General features: G+C 36.9%; 3 protein-coding genes and 1 long non-coding RNA gene across 4 annotated transcripts in view; 2 read left to right on the top strand and 2 right to left on the bottom strand.

The window, feature by feature from the left end:
• Nucleotides 1-5,697, bottom strand: part of LOC116296765 (WD repeat-containing protein 19) — a 50,639-nt gene extending 44,942 nt beyond the window's left edge. Inside the window, exons 1-12 of the mRNA XM_089038770.1 lie at nt 5,611-5,697; nt 5,194-5,285; nt 4,762-4,827; nt 3,345-3,409; nt 3,023-3,083; nt 2,896-2,948; nt 2,503-2,548; nt 2,079-2,139; nt 1,182-1,253; nt 985-1,065; nt 686-766; nt 151-182 (exon numbers count right to left, since the gene is read on the bottom strand). Of these exons, the coding sequence (XP_088894896.1) occupies nt 151-182; nt 686-766; nt 985-1,065; nt 1,182-1,253; nt 2,079-2,139; nt 2,503-2,548; nt 2,896-2,948; nt 3,023-3,083; nt 3,345-3,409; nt 4,762-4,827; nt 5,194-5,285; nt 5,611-5,616 (716 nt within the window). The 5' untranslated portion in view covers nt 5,617-5,697. The remainder of the gene's footprint in view (nt 1-150; nt 183-685; nt 767-984; nt 1,066-1,181; nt 1,254-2,078; nt 2,140-2,502; nt 2,549-2,895; nt 2,949-3,022; nt 3,084-3,344; nt 3,410-4,761; nt 4,828-5,193; nt 5,286-5,610) is intronic.
• Nucleotides 5,698-5,936: 239 nt separating this feature from the next.
• Nucleotides 5,937-7,464, top strand: LOC116296774 (putative iron/ascorbate oxidoreductase DDB_G0283291). The gene is made up of 2 exons (XM_031704845.2): nt 5,937-6,469; nt 6,676-7,464. Exons 1-2 carry the CDS (start codon nt 5,986-5,988, stop codon nt 7,176-7,178), a joined length of 987 nt encoding a protein of 328 aa, XP_031560705.2. The 5' UTR covers nt 5,937-5,985; the 3' UTR covers nt 7,179-7,464.
• LOC148905951 (uncharacterized) lies at nt 7,465-8,568 on the bottom strand. Its single transcript, XR_016121602.1, has 2 exons — nt 7,690-8,568; nt 7,465-7,624 (listed from the first exon to the last, which is right to left on the bottom strand). It is a non-coding gene; the product is annotated as an uncharacterized LOC148905951 (long non-coding RNA).
• Nucleotides 8,569-8,674: 106 nt separating this feature from the next.
• On the top strand, nt 8,675-21,818 carry LOC116296764 (phospholipid-transporting ATPase VA). Its single transcript, XM_089039040.1, has 18 exons — nt 8,675-9,246; nt 10,771-10,972; nt 11,515-11,600; nt 11,829-11,938; nt 12,083-12,214; nt 12,841-12,959; nt 13,297-13,576; nt 13,998-14,083; nt 14,480-15,394; nt 16,109-16,339; nt 16,822-16,902; nt 17,431-17,685; nt 18,430-18,687; nt 19,421-19,621; nt 20,172-20,252; nt 20,589-20,693; nt 21,018-21,193; nt 21,410-21,818. Exons 1-18 carry the CDS (start codon nt 8,873-8,875, stop codon nt 21,567-21,569), a joined length of 3,852 nt encoding a protein of 1,283 aa, XP_088895166.1. The 5' UTR covers nt 8,675-8,872; the 3' UTR covers nt 21,570-21,818.
• The last annotated feature ends 67 nt before the right edge of the window (nt 21,819-21,885 follow it).

Raw genomic sequence — 21,885 nt, 5'->3', positions numbered from 1 at the left:
CTAAAATGTGCCCTCTCAAATCATTCTATACACCCCCCCTCCCCCTCCCTCTCCCCTATGTCAAGGGAGTAGAGAATAAATATTGATGTCTTTCTAGGAGAATATGGTGAAATGTAAGATTGTATATTTTTATTCTTATTTCGTACATACCATCTGTATGCAATGATGTTACCATATCTTTGCTGCAAGAAAAGGAATATTGAAAAATATAAAAATATATAAATGCAGCCTGGAGATAAAAGATATTTGATAAAGAAGATGGAAGTTATTTATTTTCACTTATTGTAGTTTGTATGAATTTATGCATGTAGCTAAGAATCTATCAGAGAAGTAGAAAATGAAAAGATGAGACAACAATGAATAAATGAAGCATTAAAATGAACAACTGAAAATAAATGAGTGGATGATGAATGATTTAATGAACAAATGGATGGATGATGGACAAACGGATGGATGGATATATAGATGGAAGGATAGATGGACAGAGAGGATGAATGGATGAATGAATAAACGCATGAATGATTGAATGAGTGTAGGAATGAATTAAATGTATTCAAGGAAAGAAATGAAGTTGAAATGGCAGTCAGAATTCGCAAAACTCAAATGAAAAAAATCTCAGACATTTATAATACAATGAATGGAACATTTATTTCACTAGTCCGGAAATAATTTGAGAAAAACTTACTTGGAATGCTAGTTCAATAGGATTTTCTGGGTCATTCAGATTGTAAAGATACAATGTCTTTTTGCCCACTATCATGCTCACCTGGAAATTACAAAAATTTGAAGAAGGAAAATCGCACCTTTAGTTATTCTTTCTAGTAGACATGTAGTTCGCTGCATTTGATCATATTCACATGTGAATTTGCACCATATAAGTATTAAATTATCATAGTCTTCATCATTATATTATGTAGTTACTATACAAAGTAGGTTGTTTAGTATAATTATAGACCCTAAATGTGTAATGAATAAAATTCTTACAGTAGCTTCTGCAACAGAGCTCCTCTCATCAGTCTTCATTTCACTAAACTGGATTTCTGCTGGCTCTGAACGGAGAGTGGCCTATAATAAAAATAATATTTAAAGCTGGCATTAATCGTTTGTGCTTTGTTAATAGTTACTAGTTTACGACTCAATCACAAAATGTTGTATTATATAAAGTAGTTAATGGTATTTACCTGTCTGATAGTATCACCGTCGGCACTGCTAACAGTTATTGATTTATCTTCTGCACCAAGAGCCAATAAATTCTAAGAGAAAAATTAATATTCGACAGAGTAAATATTTATTGCAGCATCACAGATTCTGCTGGCAGTCTAGCTTCACTTACCAAAAATGCACATTTCAAATTGTAGGACTTATTGCAGCATCCCATTTAGCATTCTTGAAATATAAATTTTATTTCCATGCAGGGCATGTCAGAATAAATTTCCTAAGATGCACCAGTATGTGCCAGATAATTGATAGAAGATCCTTCCAAACCCAATGTAACAGAACTTTGAAAAGCAAACCTACTCGTAACATTCTGACTAATACTGCTACTGTATATCATAATGGATAGACTATTTAATCACACACCTCTGAATAATAATCCCGCGGGGGGAGGGGGGGGTACTCCCTTTGTTCAGGTGGTAGGGGTGATCAGCGGCCGATTTTTAAAATGGCCCCTAAACGGTACGCATAAATTAAAAAGGCTCTTAAAACCAACCTGATTTCAGACCCTAAAAGGTACAGCTCTATTTCAGTAATTTATTATTAACCCCAGCTATCAACGCCGGTTTAATGATTGACAGGACAGCGTATGATAAGATTATAACAATGATCATATTAAAGAAATATTTAGTGCATCATTGTAAAGTAAACAGCGGCATAGCATGGATAACGCCCATAATAAATGACCCCAAAAAGTACTGAGTTATGTTACGTAATTGACTTTTGGCCGGAACCTGAGCCGGAACATTTTCAACCCTAAAAGGAGCGCCGATCACCCCTACCTACCCCTGAACAAAGGGAGTATCACTCCCACCCCCCCCCCCCCCCTGGGATAATAATAATAACAAATATATTTTATCAACCTCTTGATTCCAGCATCCACAGATAATTTTTCTTGTGTGTTTTCCAAGGATGGGAATTTTCCTGAAAATGGATAAAAACTTCATGTTACTTCATTAATTTATTTTACTTCGATAACATGTTAGTAGATGCCTGATTCTTCCAAGCCAGGGGCTCATGTATAAAGCACTTGTAGGTGTGCCTTTTTTCCCCCTCTAAGGCTATTAGACTTTATTATGGGTATTACTAAAGCAACACAGAACAGAGACAGGTCAAAACAGATGTGGAAATCATAAGGTTTGCAACTATGGACCTCCTAAAGCTCTGAAGGCTGTGCACTAGCCAACTTAGCTATGCTTGCTCCTTTGTTTTTGATGCTTGAACTCAGAAACTGTACCCTGAGCTCCCAAAGTAACTTATATTCTATTACTTCAGGTGCATTATTACCTTGATGTCTGATGATTGTAAATCAAAAGATTTCCCTTAGATGTTCCTATGGAATTGAAATGAAAAAGGAACTAAATGAGCTATGTACACATACAGAAGATTAGATTGATTTAGAATTCTATTATATTATTTGCGATCAACCATTTTCCAGTAGACTCTGGTAAACAGATTTCTTTGCCTTGGGTGTAATGTTTACCTATTTCAGTAACATGTGTCATTTCCTTGAATATCATTTCTTTGTTTAAGAGACAACATTATATGATACATATCAAATATGGATACAACTAAAAAATTAGCTCCGTCTTCTCCTTAGCAGGCTAAAACTACTGTAAATAGAAAATTCATTTCAACTTAATTAAACTGACACTCATGTGCACCTCTAAGCCTTCCTACCTATTGCCAATTGAGGTCCAACTTTTGACCAGAGTAAAAAAGTAAGAGTGTCCCTGCAATACAAAATGGTTTGCTGTTATCGTAATTTAAAAGAATTAAGCATCCTACAATACTAATCAATACATACTTTAGTCCACTCTCCAGTTGTGTAGTCTTTAATGAATTGGAATCCCACAAGAAAATAATTCCTTTAAGAGACAAAATAATGCAAATTATATGTCATTTACTAGCCAGATAACATTCAAACGACATATAATTGTACAGTAATTGCAAAAGATGGTTTGATAGATAAATAAATTATTATATAGTTACATGTAGTATGGTAGTGGATTATGGATGTGTGAATAATGTAAATTGATGGCTGAATAAATATGGATGCATGGAAGAATATTTGGGTGAAAATGTTGAATGTTTATGTTTTGAGTGTCCTTGCTATAACTAATACCAACCATTTTTGTCTTGTATTATTGCAAGTGTGTCTCCATCTTTATCCCAAGCAATACCAGTACACAACCTAGAAGAGGTTTATAGAAATACCAAGATTTCAATGTTTGTTTTTTTAAACAACAACAGAATACCATATCATCCTTGTTTATGAGGGTAGTACATGTACTTAATAGCCAGTTGTTAACAAGCCTGTAGAACTCATCATATATTGAAATTCAGGGTTCATACTCTTTTGAAGTCTCTGAATTCCATGACTTTCCATAACCTTTTCCATGACTTTTACATTATTTTCCACTGACCAATATTTATCAAAAACTAAATAATAACTAAAAATAATAATTGCAACATCTCTGAATAAATCATAACATTTTTACTGTTCTTAATAATGTTTTCAATGACTTTCCATGACCCTGAACACAATTCCATGACTTTCCAGGCCTGGAAAATGAAAATATGAAATTCCATGACTTTCCAGGACTTCCATGACCCGTACGAACCCTGAAATCATAATTTAGAAGTTGATTTTTTGCAGAGAGCACAGGGCAGGGCGCAGGAGAAAACCAACAAGCTAAACAACTCTACTCAAATATATTGGTTAGTCTGGGGATTGAACCCATGATCAAATTAGTGATAGGCAGCACATTAGCAGCACCTGTACTTCCCCACTCAAAGCATTCACTCATTCAGTAATATTCTTTGTAAATTATAAGGTATTTAAAATAAGATAGCTATTATTCTTTCCTACAAGGATTTCTTGCCTCAAGGATAAAAGACTACAAGACAAATACATGTAGACATGTAAACAACTAAAATACCAACATCGCAGCATCACACCTTCCAAGATTTAAATATTATTACAATTAGTATAGGAAATCGCACCATCTCGAGTACAATTTGGAAATTAATAGACACGAGTAATGTTTTGAAAGATCTTGTAGTTGCACAAGCCAATTAAGCGAGTGCAATTAAAGAACTTTCAAAACATTTGGAGTGTCTATGAATTCCAAATTGTATGAGAAGATCGTGCGATTTTTTGTTTATAGTTCACTCAACAAAATTTCAGTAAAAAATGCCAAGTGACACCGTTCATCTTTGTTTATTTGGCGGCCGATTTTCAGTTCATTGCGCAACTGAAATGCATAAAAAAGATTAGTTCTTTACGGGCTTAAAAATTCTATTTATATGTTTTTAAGTACAAAATGATAGAAAATAATTGTTTTGACATTGTTCTGGCCAGTGTTGCCATAGGCGACTTAATTCAGGTACTCCTACGGAGTACAATTAACGCTATAATTGTACTCCCCTCGACCAATAGGAGTCGGGTAATTTTGTTGAGTGTACTATAAGCTCCAGTTATTATACAATCTAGATATTGAAAGCCTTCTCTATGATGGTAATTTCTTGCTAATAAACACTAACCCAGGAAGGATGATTTCATCAACTTGTTGGCCATGGCGGTCATATATTGGGATGTTTTTAGTAGATCTACATAATAAAATATAATAGCATAAGAATAATCAGTGTTAAATTAGTGTACTTCAAGATCAAATATTTCTAGATCTGAATCTCTTATTAAGGGACGGGGGAGGGGGAAGTGGTAGCAATGTGATGATCAAGGTAGACTTGAATATCACAGTATATATAAATATATACTGTGTAATGAGCCTATCTATTACCTCCCCAGCTTTACAACTGTTCACATGTAAAAACTCAGACTTCAAAGGGGGGAGAGGGGGGGGGGTAGTAAAGGTAAGGTAGATATATGTACTGTAATAGCCCAGGGGGGAAGGGACTTGGCTTGTGCATGTACCAAAGATATATTAATAATATATTATGACAAGGGCTACTTACCCAGCCACAGCAAGGTAAGACCCTTGACTCTGTTGCCAGCAATATCTCACATTTCCACCACCAGTTGCTTTCTCGGGGATACTGAACACTCTCTGATAGGAAAATAAGCATAAATGATAGTCTTAGATCAGGCTATACTACCGGTTTCATTCTACAGACAGAATCACACACACACAAAAATAGCCATGTAAAAGTTATTTATCTTATTTTTATTCATTATATCCACACACAAACCGAAAGAAATTATTTTTTCGAGATATTTCTATTTAGTTTTATTTACAGACGTTCACTATGGAAACGTGAGGACACATTAAAAACTAAACATTACCCTAAAGCTGTCAAAAGGAAAATAATTTTCCAAATAAGACCCAACGGATACTTCATTTACGATCGACAAATTCTATCAAGAGTACTAACCTTCATTTTCGAGTCCTTTTAGAAGCAGAATAAGATTTTTTGGAAGTGTTTACCAACAGACAACCGCCATCTTGAAGTCAGTTTATAGGCCTCTGGCCTCTTCTTGATGTTGATGACACAGGAAACCCATGCACGGCAGTCTCACAAAATGCCGACAAAATAGCTTTTACACCAAAATGAGATTCAAAAGCAAATTATCTTTTCTTAACTTTAAAATGTAAGCTTCATTTTATTATGCTAGACATTAAGTAATAACTTCATATGAAATTCAAAACCACTCGCTTCCCCCTAGCTAACCGCTTGGGCTTCCTGTGTATTATGCTTGAGAAACGCAGTTATTTTCATACAGTATAGTATTGACTACTCTATTATCAAATGAATGCAGCCCAGATACCTGTGATTGACATTTCTCCACTGATAACCAGTAAGGGAGAAATCAGTTATCAAAATGTAGTCAGAAAAATTGCTTCGGCTTGCTTAGAGTATGGATTCTTCTACGTCTCTGACCACAACATCAAGGCAACCCTTCAAAAGGGCCTTTTTGATTGCCTGTGGCAATTCTTTTGCCTTCCGCAAAACCAAAAGGATGAGATACGCAAAAAGGAGGGATCATTTCGTGGATATTTTGGAATGGAGGAGGAAGTATCGACAGAGACAAAAATATCAGATTGGAAAGAGGGCATTTACTACTTCCAAGACATCAACCTTCCTAAGAATCGCCCAGAATCTGTCTTCAATGGCACAAACCCGTTACCCAAGAAGGAATATTTGCCAAACTTCGAAAACGTTATCATGGAATACTTCCAAAAGACTATAACTCTTGGCTCTACTATAATGAGTGCTGTTGCAGTTGGATTAGGTAAACAGTTGAAGTTACTAATACTCAATATACCAAAAAATTCCTGGTTATAAGCCCCCCTCCCCTGGTTATAAGCTCCTTCCGATTAAAAGCAAATTTATTCACATATATGTATATCATTTGTACCTTTTAAAGGATTTAAAGTTTGTCACTGTTGATCTGTTACTTTACTACATTTCAACAACACATGCACTTTTGATTTATAGGTGTTGGAAAAGATTTTTTTGAGGAGAAGTTCACCTCTGAACCATTTGTGCAGCTGGCAATGTTCCATTACCCACCATACAAGAATGCAATTCATAATGACGACTTCAAGTGGGGAGTACAAGAACACACAGATTATGGGGTACTAACTGTGCTCATGCAGGATGATGTTGGTGGCTTACAAGTACAGCTAAAAAATTGTGAATGGATAGAAGTTCCACGCATTCCAAACACCTTTGTGATCAATATTGGTGATGCACTCGAATCATGGACCTCAGGTGCATACAGGGCTGCTCCGCACAGAGTACTAGCATCATCATCAAGGGATAGAATGTCAGTTGCTATGTTTTACGCACCAAGCTTTGATTGTGTTGTCACACCAATTCCATTGGAAAATACTGTTATCCCAGTTGAAGCTGCTAATGAGAATTTAAAGATGAAATCCACTTTTGTTTATGGAGAATATGTCTTAAGCAAGTACAGAGCAATTTTAGATCATAACTAAAGAACCTGCCTTTCAAGTAAAAAATGGTTTTAGAATAGACATTGCCATTTGATAAAATGTAAAATTTACAACACTTTGTTTGTACAATAGAAACAATTGTAATTAGTTAATTGTAGTTTTTTTTCTAACTCATTTCAAGGTTATGTTGTATCATAATTGTCATGAATCTTGCTTTCTGATTGGTCAATGCATGTGCTTTAGGAGTGCATACAGTATTTATCCTTTGTTGTTGCCTTACACGCCAGCAGGCATATGGGCAGTAAATAAGTAATAAATTGTAACAGTATTTTGTGCCATTGCGTATTTTCTTTATCATACAAGATACCCAAGGGAATGGTTATTATAATTTGTATTAAAAAGAAGAAATGAAAAGCTTGTTCACTTTGCTGAGTGCAATATTATGAAGCACTTGATGGTTGGCAACACTCAACAATTGATTGTTTAGCCTTTGCTGAGTGCAATATTATGAAGCACTTGATGGTTGGCAACACTCAACAATTGATTGTTTAGCCAATTCCTGTGTACTTTGTAATGGCATGTGCATATTTTCTATTTCTTAAAAATAAGAGGGACCTCTCAAACCATTCACAGTAATATCAGTTTATCCAAATGAATCATTGATGAATCTTTTTTACGAGAAATTATGGATAATATGAACAATTAAATAATCTTGAGAAAAAAGGAGCATGACCAAATTATCAAACAGTGTCTGTAATCTTTCTTAAGCTTTCCAACTTGTTATAATGTAATAATATATAATTTTGGAAGAAAATTTTACAATAAGTTTTGAAACCATATAAAGCTCAATTTAAATATTTCATGCCAGTATTACATGTAAATCAAAAGTACAGACAAAGAAAATGAATTAACATAAAGTCAACACACATAAAGTTCCAATCTTGAGCAATATCCAAAGTGACTGATTCACATGGCAGTCCAGATACATTACAGCTACACGTTATGCAATACTCTGATATGATACATCCAAAATGGCAAATTATCCTTGTAAAATCCAAACACTGTCATAAGTTCTGCTGTACGTTATTCATTCCTCGTTTTCATAATCCTTAGGATTCTTTCTTTTTAATTTATCATTGTAGGCCTTGGAGTAGGTTGTAGATGAGTACAAGACTAATAAAACCAGGAGCCATGTACATCAAGTTCGTTCTCATTCTTCGTACCCAATTTCCAACTCCCTTTCCAATGCCAGCAAAAGCACGCTGCTCAAACGGAGATAAAGTATAGGAGATGATATTCTTGGACTTGATAAGGTTTCCAAACTCTTTATGACCCATTTTGGACTTGATAATCTGTATAAAAGTGTAAAATAAAAAGGCAAGATTTCACCAACGATTCAAAATGGCCGACGGAATTTGCGTGATCAGCGAAGCTTGATGGGAGTTTTATTTATGTTACGATCAATCTGATTGGTAGAGAACGTTCCGAAATATTTTTCAACCAATAATGTAATTCGTAAGTTAACCAGATTGTTAGTATACACAACGGGATCAGAAGAGGAAGTCTTTTTCCTTTCTGTGTCTCTATTTACTCATAGTACAAATGATGTTTTTATTTGAATTTTTTGATTCTTTCTTCGAGTAATGTACTAAATTTTTTAGTATTGTCCTCTTGGACAAGATATAATGTCTGCCTGCGAACTTCAACCCGATAATACTTTACAAAACAGCTGAAAAATGGAAGACACGAACGAGGAACACCAAGAAAACTATCGTCTCGTTGTGGCCAAACATCTCCTGAATGAGGAATTATCCAAGAACTCGCACTTTAGGAACAACCAGGACAACCGTATCAAGACTACCAAGTATACAATATGGACGTTTCTTCCCAAGAATTTATTTGAACAATTTCACAGATTTGCAAATATTTATTTTCTGTTCATTGTATGTCTCAACTGGATGCCGGCCATCAATGCTTTTGGAAGAGAAATTGCAATGTTGCCTTTGATTTTTGTGCTGTCTGTGACAGCTATCAAAGATCTGTTTGAGGATCGGAGACGGTATAACTCTGACAAGAAGGTTAACAATACAGTTTGTAAGGTTTACGACAGGTAAGCTTTTAAAAATATCAGCTGTATAAAACATACATTTTATTAAGTTCCTTCTTCATACATTTATTTATTCAGCAAGGAAAGAGAAAGAGGATAGATACAGTATCGAAAGCATTTAGTTAAAGCCATAGTCATTTTGATTAAGCTTTTTAAAATCTTTCCCACCCATGAAATATTAACTATAATTTTCCTTCATGAATGATGTGATGGAGGCGATAAATTTTTAATGGATGATTCCATTAGTTAAAGTGTTAAGAACAATCAAAGATGAAAAAGAAAGAAAGAAAGTATCTGATATTCAAAAGATCGATACTAGAGGTGTCTTGATTTTGATATGATAGGCAAATCACCCAGTCCTCCGATCAAAAGCACTCTAAATTCAGGAAAAATTTGTGCTTTAAAAGAAAATGTTAAGGGAAATTATATCTAAGTGCTTGAGATTAATCTAGGACTGCCCTTAAATTTGCATACAGGTCTTTATATAATTATCAAATTTACAGATGTCTGGGCTAGTAATGTTTGGATTTTTATTGTCTGGAACCTGTTCGTAATATATACAGTATGAGTGGCTGTGTTGTTTCAGATATACAACCACGAGGTGTAGCCGAGTGATTTTATATCTGATGCAACACGGACACGAATACTGTATATGACTTGTCAAACGTCTAGGTTAGTTCCTTTGTGTTTCACTAAAATTTTCAAAATTAAAGTGAATTTGGCCAAGGAAATCCAACTTAAACTTTATGCAAATGAACACAGTTTTGTATCAGATTTACAACAATCTTCACGGTCGTGATTTCTGTTGTGTTTTCCTCATGAATTATTCATGAGTTTGATAAAGGTTTTTAAAACATGAAATGTCCAATTAATGCTGACCTCTTATATATAAAGGGCTTAAAATAATGGTCAGTCATGATCACCCATCAATTATTAGTTTTAGCAGGGACCACGGAGCATATTTTGTATTGGGAGGGGGGGGGGGCTGTCAACCGCGGAAGGTGGGAGGCAACTAGGGGGGTAGCCCTCCCTGGAAATTTTGAAATCACAACTCTCGGAAATGTGATTTTTACAGCATTTTGAGGGACATTGGGAACATTTTTTTTGCAATAAAATTATGGAAATATTACGAAAAATTCAAAATGGCAGCAAAATTATTAAGGGGGCTATAACCCCCCAGCCCCCTTGCTCTGCTGTCCCTGTTTAGCACCATCATGTCTATGCCCTGGGTTTTAGAGGTTCTATATCAGTCACTTCTGGTGGTTGTAACAAGTAAACATCAAAACGGCAAATGCTTGAGAGAAATTTAAATCTTTTCCTGTTTCTGGCTCAATGCTACTGGTCAAAATGACTGGCAAGGCAAGGGTATGACTCTGGAGAAGCTCCATTTCTGGCCAGACTGTGCAATGACCAGCTGTTATATATAAATGTTGAGTCTTATCTTGTTAATAGCAGTTACATGTAGGGTACTCCCACACAACCCTCAAATAAGGAAACCATTTATAATGTTATAATGTTTTTTCGCAGTTCTAGTGATCAATATGTTCCTTCTAAGTGGAAAGATATGGTGGTTGGTGATATAGTAAAACTATCAATCAATGAAGTGATACCAGCTGATATTTTACTGCTAAACTCAAGTGCTCCTCATGAAATTTGTTTTATTGAAACTGCTAATCTGGATGGGGAGACCAACTTGAAGCAAAGAGAAATAGTTAAAGGACTAAATAAGGTAATACTGTTTAAAATTATTTTCAACAAAGGTAATGCTACAATATACAGTGTTAGTTTCACCAGTCTCGTTATGAGACAATTGCCTGAGAAGTTACTCATAACATAATATTAAAAGCTTGTTTTATAGTTTTAATATACTGTTGCTTTCACCATTTTTAATGTTACTAAATTCTCGAAAACACAGTGACTTTGCAATAGTTTAATCACTGTTGGCTAATTGTTGGTCAATAGATGGTCCATGGATGGCCAACTAGCGGCCCATATGGATGGTAAATGAGCAGATAATGGTCAACCATTGATCAGCCAACAGTTGTTGCAATCATTTTAAGTATCACTAAATTTACAATTTAAAATTTAGAATACAGTGGCTTTGCAGCACTTTGTTACTCTGTTGGCTGGTCATTTGCTAAAGGTTGGTTGATAGATGGCCAATGATCGACATTCAGCCAAGTGATGATTGACATGCATTAGCTGGTCAGAAATATACAAATGAATAATATACCAAGCATAACTTGTGTCTTTCTTGCTGTTTATTGTCAGGTTGAGAAATTTGTACCAAGGAATTTTGATTATAAAATCAAATGTGAAGAACCAAATAATCATATTTACAGATTTCATGGAACTTTGTGAGTATATAGTTTTTTGTTGCCTGAATGAAATATCTGGAAGAATGAGTAAATAACTCCTGATTCTTATTTATCTTTGCCAATAAAATGTATATCAGAGTTTTCACACGTAGTAGGAAGTCTGCTGCAATACATGCCATTATGTCATGCTATGCTAACTATGAGTGTTCCATTGCTGAAGGATTCCATTATCAGTAATAATTGACAGATGTTTGTTTATGTATACAGGGAATCATCACAAGATGGAAACAAGCTTTCTATAGACAGTCATAATTTACTTTTAAGGGGATGTGTGGTTCGCAATACTAGATGGGTTGAGGGAATTGTTGTCTATGCAGGTAAGACTAAAACTCTTTCAAGAGTGAAGCAATGGCTGCGTTGTCCTTTATAATTCTGACCATTCTAATGCTCAATCTCCAATTACAGTAATGGACCCTATACGGCACTCATAGTGACTCCAATATTCATTTGATACTTTGTAGGTCATGACACTAAAGCTATGCTTAACAATAGTGGACCACGCTACAAGCACAGTAAAGTGGAGAGAGACATCAACTTGGATGTTATTGCTTGTGTGGTTATTTTATTCAGCTTATGCTTTCTCTGTGGAGTAGGTGAGTATACTTGAATAATTAAGATTAATCAATTAATGGATGGAATTTTTTGGGTTGTACATTAACTTTTTGCAGATGTCTAAGGTGTGTGTCCTCTCAATCCTATGCAGTTCATACACACAAATAAAAGATTGAATTGGATTTTTAAAAAGGAGTTAGAGTGCACTACCATTACATCTAACAAACTCAACTTGTGCCAAATAATAATGACCTATAGCTGGATCAAAAGACAGCTTATAGACCCTTTGCCAAAATGGCAGCCAAAAACATGGAATTGAATTGAATTTAAATTGAGTGAAAAACCAATACCAGCACTAGGAAAGAACACCTTTACTTTAGTAGCCTACAATCATATGCTACTGCCCCAAGACTTACAAACATCTATTAATTTGTCAATTTTCAACGTAAGTTCTCTCAGCCGATATAACACCTGACATTATGAATCTTTGTAGGGTTACTAAAGTAAAGGTGCTATTTCTAGTGCTGGTATTGGTTTTTAATTTTAACATTTCAATTTTCAGCGCTAAGGTGCTATTGACATCTATCCCCCTCCCCCCCCAACTGCACTCACTCACATTATAAAACTACAAATATTGATTCTTTATTTATCCCTTTTTCATGTAAAGGTTGTGGAGTATGGACACAAAAGAATGCCTTTTTTAACTCCTATTTTAGTCCAGGAGGAGAGAAAAATCCTGCAATGGAAGGATTTATCAGATTCTGGACATTTATTATAATATTTCAGGTATCTAAAGTAATGAACCAGTTCTTTTGAGGGATGGGAAGTAAGGGGAGGAGGAGTTGAATTTTCAAGTTATAAAACATTGCAAAAATACAGTCTTCTTGATTTGCAAAAAAATAAAATCTTAGTTTCATCAGATGAGTGTTATATTTATAACCCCTTCATCAATCTTATTTGCAAAGACACTTTTTTACCGTGCTTTCTATAAGCTTCCCCCACCCTCCCATACATATGCAAAAACACCCCCTCCCTCTTAAACTCCATGAATCAAAACTTGATTTATCTTTTTTTTTTTTCATTATTATTGTCTTGATATCATTTTTATGTGATTTTCTTGCAGGTTCTTATTCCAATCTCACTATATGTATCTGCTGAAATAGCCAAGCTAGGTCAGGTTTATTTAATATCACAAGACAGAGAGCTGTATCGTGAAGAGACAGACCAGCCAGTCATCTGTCGTGCACTAAATATCAACGAAGATTTGGGTCAAATAAAATATGTTTTCTCTGACAAGACTGGAACACTCACAGAAAACAAAATGGTCTTCAGGAAATGTACTATTGGGGGAACAAACTTTCATCACACTGAACGAAAAGTTATCCAAAGAAAGACTGCAGGAGGTAGGAAGGATTTCCCATGAGTTAAGAGCATTGTTTTCGTTTTTTGGTGGTTTTATTGTAATGCAATGTAGATGCACTGTAATTGTATTGGATGGATGAATGACTTATGCAAACTTGCAAGAAACTAAGATTCAGGGATGAGAGATGATTTCCAACCTACATGACTATAAACTGCTAACCAATTGCATTGTTTCTCATCCATAAAAATGGTTGCAATCAGTTTTACCTGTTGCAATCAGTCTTACCTGTTGCAATCAGTTTTACCTAAAAATTCAGGATTTTTGTGGACAAGTTGCACACATCCTAAGTCATTTGAAAGTTGATGGTGAAATTTTCCACAACACCTGATTGTTTACTGATACATGTATGTTAGTATCTGTTGTACAAGATTATACTCAAGCCTGAATTTTGTTGATCACAGATGTTGGTGACAACACAGATGCTCGCAGTCCTCAGCTAAGCAAAGCCTCTGATGATGAACTCTATGTTGAGCAACCAAAAGCAGAGGTATTGCAATATATAGATGAATATTTTTATATTATAGTCATGTGGTGACCCAATTGATGGGATGGTAGGGGCTTCTATAGATATGAGATGACAACCAAACCTACAAATAGATGCAGGATGCATACGTTTATTGGTATGGAGACATGTTTTCCCAGATCACTTTTAACTGATACTTTCTTAGCCTTCCTTGCTGAGGACTTCCTGGACAGGGGGATATGTACATGGGGTATTGGGTGTAGGGGTACCAATTGATTGAACCCCTCTAAGGTATGCCACTGCAATGGGGAGTAAGATATGCTTCAGTGTTTGACTGACATGCACATAGGAACACATATCTGCTGGCAAAACCATGCAAACCACATAAACTCAATATTTGCTTGTTTTATTCCCGGTTAGGAAGAGCCACAAGGAGTTCACTGGGACTCCAAACTGGCAATGGCAATAGCAGCAGAAAGCAAAGCGAACATGTATGAAGGACGAATATCTTCGTACCTAAGAGAGTTCTTCATCCTTCTAGCCATATGTAACACTGTTGTAGTTTCACGCCAATCTTCATCACCAAACTCTCAGGAGAATGATCATTCGGACAACGCACAGCACATAACAGTGAATAGTGTACAGAAGGGTATCAACAATGTAGACGGGGGAAATTCAGGTATAGCAGGTGCTTGCTCAGGATCCAATATGGAACATGTAGAACCACAAGTATCGTCAAATCTTTTTGTCGACGGAAGCCAGACATCAGATAAGGGCCTCGTAAACAAAGGACTTGTACCTTCACCCGCAAAGCTAAGTCCCAAAAGGGAAGACTCTTATTTATTCAGTTCTGACAATTCAAAGAATAATAGTAGTGTGGGTCATAAGGCGTCAGAGAAAATTAACATCGAGGATGTTTTATACGAGGCAGAATCCCCGGACGAGGAAGCCTTAGTCAAGATAGCAAACTCTTATGGCTTTAAGCTCATATCTCGTAGCCCTAGTACTGTAACGGTACTAATACCCAACGAAGGACAAGTCGACTTCCAAGTGCTACATGTGTTAGCATTTGATTCTTCTCGTAAGAGAATGTCTGTAGTGGTTCGTCGAGGTGATGGTGAGATCCTTATGTACTGTAAAGGTGCTGACTCAGCAGTTATGCCGCGCCTATCGCTTGGTCACCATCAGGGAGGTGATGATCAGACAGATGCTGGAGCAGAAGGAGAAGAAAACCGAGGAAAGGGGAGCAGAAGACTATCAATAGCCGAGAATACCGATAACCATTTGAATCTCTACGCTAGAGATGGGCTGCGAACTCTATGTATGGCCAGGAGGGTAAGTTAATGGTACAATTCTTGGGGTGTATGTTACTTCATACCCACCATGTTGGTTAACTATAGCAAAGCATTCCTTGTTAGCTTCTCTTTGAACAACCAACATGGTGGTTGTTTCTTTGTCTATCTCAAGGGATTTTGAGTCACGTATTTGCACCCGAAGTATTGGTACACACCAACACACCAATCGCACAAAATGTTCCTGGTTAATGATTTCCCGCCATGTTTAAAATCACATGATTATTTCCCGCCACATAATGTCATGTGATGCGAATATGTTTCTTTGGGCCAAAAGTTTATATAAGAAAAGAGTAAGATATTTCGGACGATATCCATCGTCCATCATCAGTTTAATGACTCACTTACAGTGAATACTATAAAGCCTTAGGGACTAATACGTATTACAATGAAGTACTGTAAACCCTAGGGACTAATATACATACATGTGATGATTTCCCGCCATATTTAAAGTCACATGATTATTTCCCGCCAAATTATATATTAGGTGATTAGATCCTGTTGTGTTAGGTTTTACGTGGAGGGGGCCAGTAAGGTTGGAGGACAATTTAAATGGCTCTCGGCAGTAGTATCTTGATTTATGGGGAAAATTCTGCTCAAGCTGATTACAATAAGGGACTTTAAGATCCATAGCAACAGGATGAAAACAGGTGTCTATAATAACAGTGAATCTATTTTTCTTTTTTTATACGTAAAGGAGCTGACCGAAGAGGAATATCAGACATGGCTAGTAGGACACAGGAAGGCAGAAACAGCTCTTCATCATCGTGAGGAACTCCTTCGAGAATCCGCACACGAACTGGAGAAAAACATGGAGCTTCTTGGTGCTACGGGTATCGAGGACCGTCTACAGGATGGCGTACCAGAAACTATTGCTAAGCTCAGAAAAGCCGGAATTAAAGTCTGGGTGCTCACTGGAGACAAACAGGTAATTTCATGTGACTGTGAAAGACTCATGACATGGTATTGGCGTGTTCAGAGACCGATGTCAATTCGTAATGTTTTACATAGAAGATCCACCTTATCATTTAAAAGTCAGGTTTCAGATTTGAGTTTTTTACAATGAATGGAACTTTCGAGTTTCCACTGACTCAACAGGCTGCGCTTATTCATTCTACTTTTCCCACGACACAGTCATACCTCTTAACCAGCTAACGCCTTATGTCTTATTATACAATTTTTTTTTCAACCAGAGCAAGCCCCAGTTTAGTCTTCAATTCACACAGGGTCAAAGTAGCTTTCCCATTACAAACCACGTGTCGTTCCCTTGAGTATTATTTCAATGTTGACAGGGCACATAAATATGGATACAACTCATTCAAACAATCTTATTCTCAAGAGAACGACAGGTGATCTGAAATTGTAAAACATTACGCCCAAGGTAAAGTGGTCTTAATTTCTGTTTTGCAGGAAACGGCCGTTAATGTTGGTTACGCTTGTAAGCTTCTTGACAGCAACATGGAAAAGATCATCTTGAATGCAAAGTCAAGGGTAAGGAGATCAGTAAAAATCTACTTTACATCTAACATAACGAGGTAGACTTAAACATTTCAGACAAAAAATAATAATATCGGGATTTTTGTGTTTCGCGTTCAAGTTCGGGTGCCACGAGCTACGTTCATGAACAGTCTTTCATTGAATTTTGTATTATACTTAACATATAACAGTAGTAACAGGGAAATCATTATACAGTAAATGACTATGCTGTTTAGCTATCCAATTCAGCAGTTTTCGCATGACATGTTTTGCCATGACCGTGATGTTTTCTAGAATTTTAATTTGCTGATTTTTTTCTCGCCCAATGCGATTGGTCTGGCAGTTCCGTGACCTTGGGGATTTTATTGGATGGAGAGTATTAGAATTCTCGTGCATTGTGATTGGACTAGCGAATTGCCTTGCCGTGTCACGATCGTGTTCATGCCGTGAGATTTTTACAATCATACGAAAACTGCTCAAAGCCTGCTGTCACGTGATTGTACTAATACTCTTTACTCTCTATGGCTTGTTTGGCGCCATTAGGATGAGTGCAGTAGTCAGATCTTCTCTTGGTTAGCTCATTTAAGGCTGGATACTACAGTTTGCTGCGTTAACAGTGGATCAACATCAACCAGTGTACACGAAGAGGTCCATGAGCGTACTGATCAGCCCTTGGGTCTTGTCATCGATGGCCGTACATTAATGTATGCTCTAGAAAAATCCCTTAGCGCCAAGTTCCTTAAACTTACGTCCCATTGTCAGGTGGTTCTTTGCTGTAGGGCCACACCAATCCAAAAGGTTAGTAACACATCCATTCTTGTTTTTCAAATGTAAGTATGGGGTAGCAGTACTGTATGCAACAAAACTGGGGCTCTCGTTTCTCGAAGGTCGGCTTAGCGGTAGTGCACTCTCCTCTCATGATCGATTCGGAGACTATTCCCAGTATATTCCCAGCTAGGGAATCCAACAAAACTGGGACCCTCGTCCGTCGAAGGTCGGCCTAGCGGTAGCGTACTTGGCTCTCATGATCGATTCGGAGACTATTCCCAGTATATTCCTAGCTAGGGTGTCGAACAAAACTGGGGCCCTCGTTCCTCGAAGGTTGGCGTAGCGGTAATGCACTCTCCTCTTATCTTTGGGGTCTCGGGATCGATTCCCAGACTCGGCATGACATTTGAGTAGAGTTTGTTAAAATTTGTCAATCCCTTTATTCGAAATTTTTTTTCTACAGGTTCTCTGTTTTTCTTCCGTCCTCAAAACCTTCAGGGTTTGATCTGTGAGTTAGCCGTGCCCTGACTGATCAGCTCAGAGGTTGTTTCAGGGTTCGGATCAAGTCAGGGACATGGATCAGGTCAGGGAGTCGATGAATTTGATGGGAGGTAAACCGGAGAATTGTCGGAGAAGAGCTCTGAAACTACGCGGAAGAACCAAAAAGAACTCCACTCACATGTTGAGTGGGTTTATACGGGAATCCAACCTCATACCACCCCACCGGTGATACAGAGCCTATACCCTAATACGTTGTTATCTCGTCATACTTAGGCATCAGTGGTACAGTTGGTACGTGATGGTCTCAAAGTCATGACACTAGCCATAGGAGACGGTGCTAATGATGTGAGTATGATCCAAATGGCTGATGTAGGTATTGGTATCACAGGGCAAGAAGGCATGCAAGCTGTCATGGCCAGTGACTTTGCTATAGGAAGGTTTAGGTTCCTTACACAGCTACTACTGGTCCATGGGCATTGGTGCTATGACAGAATCACCAAGATGTTTCTTTATTTCTTCTATAAGAATGCGGTAAGATTTAGTTTAAATTTGTTGTACTTCCAGTCCTTGCTGTGAATTTACTTTTGCAAAAACCTTAGGTGGGATTAAGTTTTTATCTACATTTATCTGCTCATGTGAGGAAACGGAGACATGCAAATAACCCGGATTAATCGATTGTGTGGCAAAACGGAGTGAACACTAGGTAAACGTAAATTCGCGATCGAAGGAGCTTCGCAGTATCAGACTTTCTGTCAAGTCGTTGTGTCTTAAGAACGCAAACCAAGAGCAACGATAAATCTGAATTGTCCTAAAAGCTGCAGAGTAGAAATGCCTTTGAAATGTCATCCAGGTTTTCATTTACTGATGTGTTTACTGAACTCTCCTTTCAATAGTTCCGTTCAGTGACCACGAATAATAGTTCCAAGTAGAGGTTGAAGTTACTGCGCATGATACACTATACTTTTGCTATGCGCGGCAACTCCAACCTCGACTTGGGACTCTTATTCATGGTCACCGAACGGAACTGTAAAATGGAGTATTGAAGCATTTTTTTCCCTTTTCGATTTTTGTTTTGTTTTTTCATCTTACGATTTTACAACAATTTTAGTTCAACTCAAACGGGAAGAACAACAACAAAAGAAAAGTAGAAAAAGGAAAAATGGAGAACAGATTCCGCAACAAAAGAAATATTAATCCTGATCAGTAATTATGATGAGGTTTCTAGATTTTCATTCATTGTTATTTCTTGTTTTTCTGGTGGCAGATGTTTGTGCTCGTGTTATTCTGGTTCCAGTTATACAATGGATTCTCTGGTTCTAATCTCATCGATGACTTGTCACTGATCTTCTTCAACCTCGTCTTCACCGCTGTCCCTCCTGTAGTCTGTGGTATCCTGGATAAAGACCTACCTGCTTCTGTGCTCAATGCAAAACCACAATTGTATAAGTCAGGTCAAAATGGAGAAGTAAGTGTTTAAGACATGTCCCCAAGTGTTTTGTGTGTGTGTGTGTTTTCAGGGGGTTACAGGGAAATAAGAGATAGCACGCAAAGGTACCTGTGCGCTGCCTCTAACTCTCGTGCATGGTCGTGTTTGCGATGTCTGGACCACTCTACTCAAGAATTTTTTAACTGAGATAAAACCTTGAAACAACCTCCGAGTTGATGCAAGTCAAGCCATGGCTTACTTATAGACCAGATTGGATATTAGTTTGTTGGATTTTCACGGTGTAGGGAGAAAACCCCCAGAATTAAGGGAAGGACCCAAGAAACTCTACTAACATAAGATGGCGAGTCGAACTCGAGACCCCAGTGATGAGAGGCGAGTGCACTAAGCGCCACACTATTACCGTTGCATCTCGAAAACCATACGTTGGGATAACAATGCCTTAGAGATAGAGAGATAGAGGAAAATGAGTAGCAAAGCTAATTAAATGAAGATGCTCAGGGTTATAGATTGCAAGTGGCCTGTGATTATTTCTTCTGTCAATACACTGATTTTTGTTTTTGTTCCATAGATGTACACCCGCAAGTTATTCTGGTTGACTATTCTAGATGCTCTATATCAAAGTGTCATTTTATTTTTCTGTTGTTCACTGGTAAGTTTACTTCTCGTTTTATTTCATGGTCGGGGCTGCAATTTAGTAGCACAAGAACTGTTTTCTACAAACGCGATTTTTCAAATATATCCTGGTCCAAAATAGTTCCATGATGAGCGTGATGGTTTACGCACTAGAATTTTGCGCAATTTCGAAATCGCGAAATTTGAACACCCCTATATTTATAGGTAATACCACTGCACTAAGGGATATGAGTGATTAATGTCCATGAAGCAGAGTGAAGGTTAGAAGTGGCGGAGGGACTTTTACTAACTCTCCCAAAGCAAAGAACGTTCTTATTATCATTATAGTAACTAACTGGACTTGTTTGCACAGCTCTTTGAAGACACGCCAGCAGACGATAGAATGGTTGGTATAACGATGCATCAAGCTGCTGTTATCTTGGCAAATTTACACTTGGGGCTAGCCACTTCTCAATGGGTGAGTTACTATAAGCTATGAAGAAATCAGTTTATAGCTGACAATGGTCGATTTTTGATTTTAATGGCCCATATTTAAAAAAAAGCCCTAACTTAAGAAGATTTCTTGTCATCCAACCCCAAGGATATAAAGTCGCTTCTTACCAGCCCAAGATTTCCATTCACTTCCATTTTCTGTCCCCTCCCCCCTGGGGGTTGGCTGACGTCCTCATTGGTAGTGGTGGGGTAGGGGTGGGGTAAAGAACCAAATGCAGTGGCCCATTTTGATGTACTTTACGTAGTGCCTTTTCCATTTGTTTTTAACCATATTTTTTATATTCCTTAGACATGGATACACCATCTTTTCCTATGGGGTAGTATTATATTATCGTTTGCATGGACTATATGCTTTGGTCTTGTTCAAGTCACCCATAAAATCTACTTTGTTTCCATTGTTACTTTATCAAGCAAGGAGTTCTGGTCGCTTTGCGTGTTGATATCTGTTACAGCTCTGTTACCAAGGTTAGATATGATCATAGTAAAACTTATGCATAGCTTGCTAAAGAAATTTGAAAAAAATGGTGCATATTACCTGACTAAAGGAACAGTGTGAGGAATATTTTGGTAGTTGATATACAAGTTAGCCATATCCAGACTTTGATCATTGACTTTGATCTTTGACTTTGATTCTTATCAAAAGCCATACATTATTAACATGCATATTTATAATGTTTGTAGGTATTCACTATTGGCACTACGAAGAACAGTCTGTCCCACACAGATTGATGAAGCTCAGATCCAGAAAAGAACTAAACCACGATTTAATTCAGCGCATAAAATAGATGCAAATGGATACAATGAAGAACCAAAAACACAAAGTTCTGTCGTTATGTTATAAGAATAAGGATAAAGAATTTACTTTCCAAACCAACAAATAACAACAAAAATAACCAGATCCTTGATAAAAGGAAACACAAAATATTAAATAAATTGGTTTTTAGCATGATTGTCAAAATTTGGTATTTATAATACTCCAAGTAAAATGAATAAGAGTGTTCCAGGTTAGAAAGGTAGATTACTGGACAGGTATATATTACAGTGAGAAATAGAATGCATATCTTCAATAATAAAAGATAAATACATCAAATATATGTTTCACAAGTTTCATTTCATGGTCTATTTGTAATTGAGAAATCCAAAATTAAGCTTGAAAA

The sequence above is a fragment of the Actinia tenebrosa genome, unplaced genomic scaffold (assembly GCF_029948245.1).
Source record: "Actinia tenebrosa isolate PJP-AT-01 unplaced genomic scaffold, QUT_ActTen_1.0 PGA_scaffold6__47_contigs__length_16458017, whole genome shotgun sequence".
NCBI classification, from domain to species: Eukaryota; Metazoa; Cnidaria; class Anthozoa; order Actiniaria; family Actiniidae; genus Actinia; species Actinia tenebrosa.
This window is presented reverse-complemented; position numbering and strand designations above follow the sequence as displayed.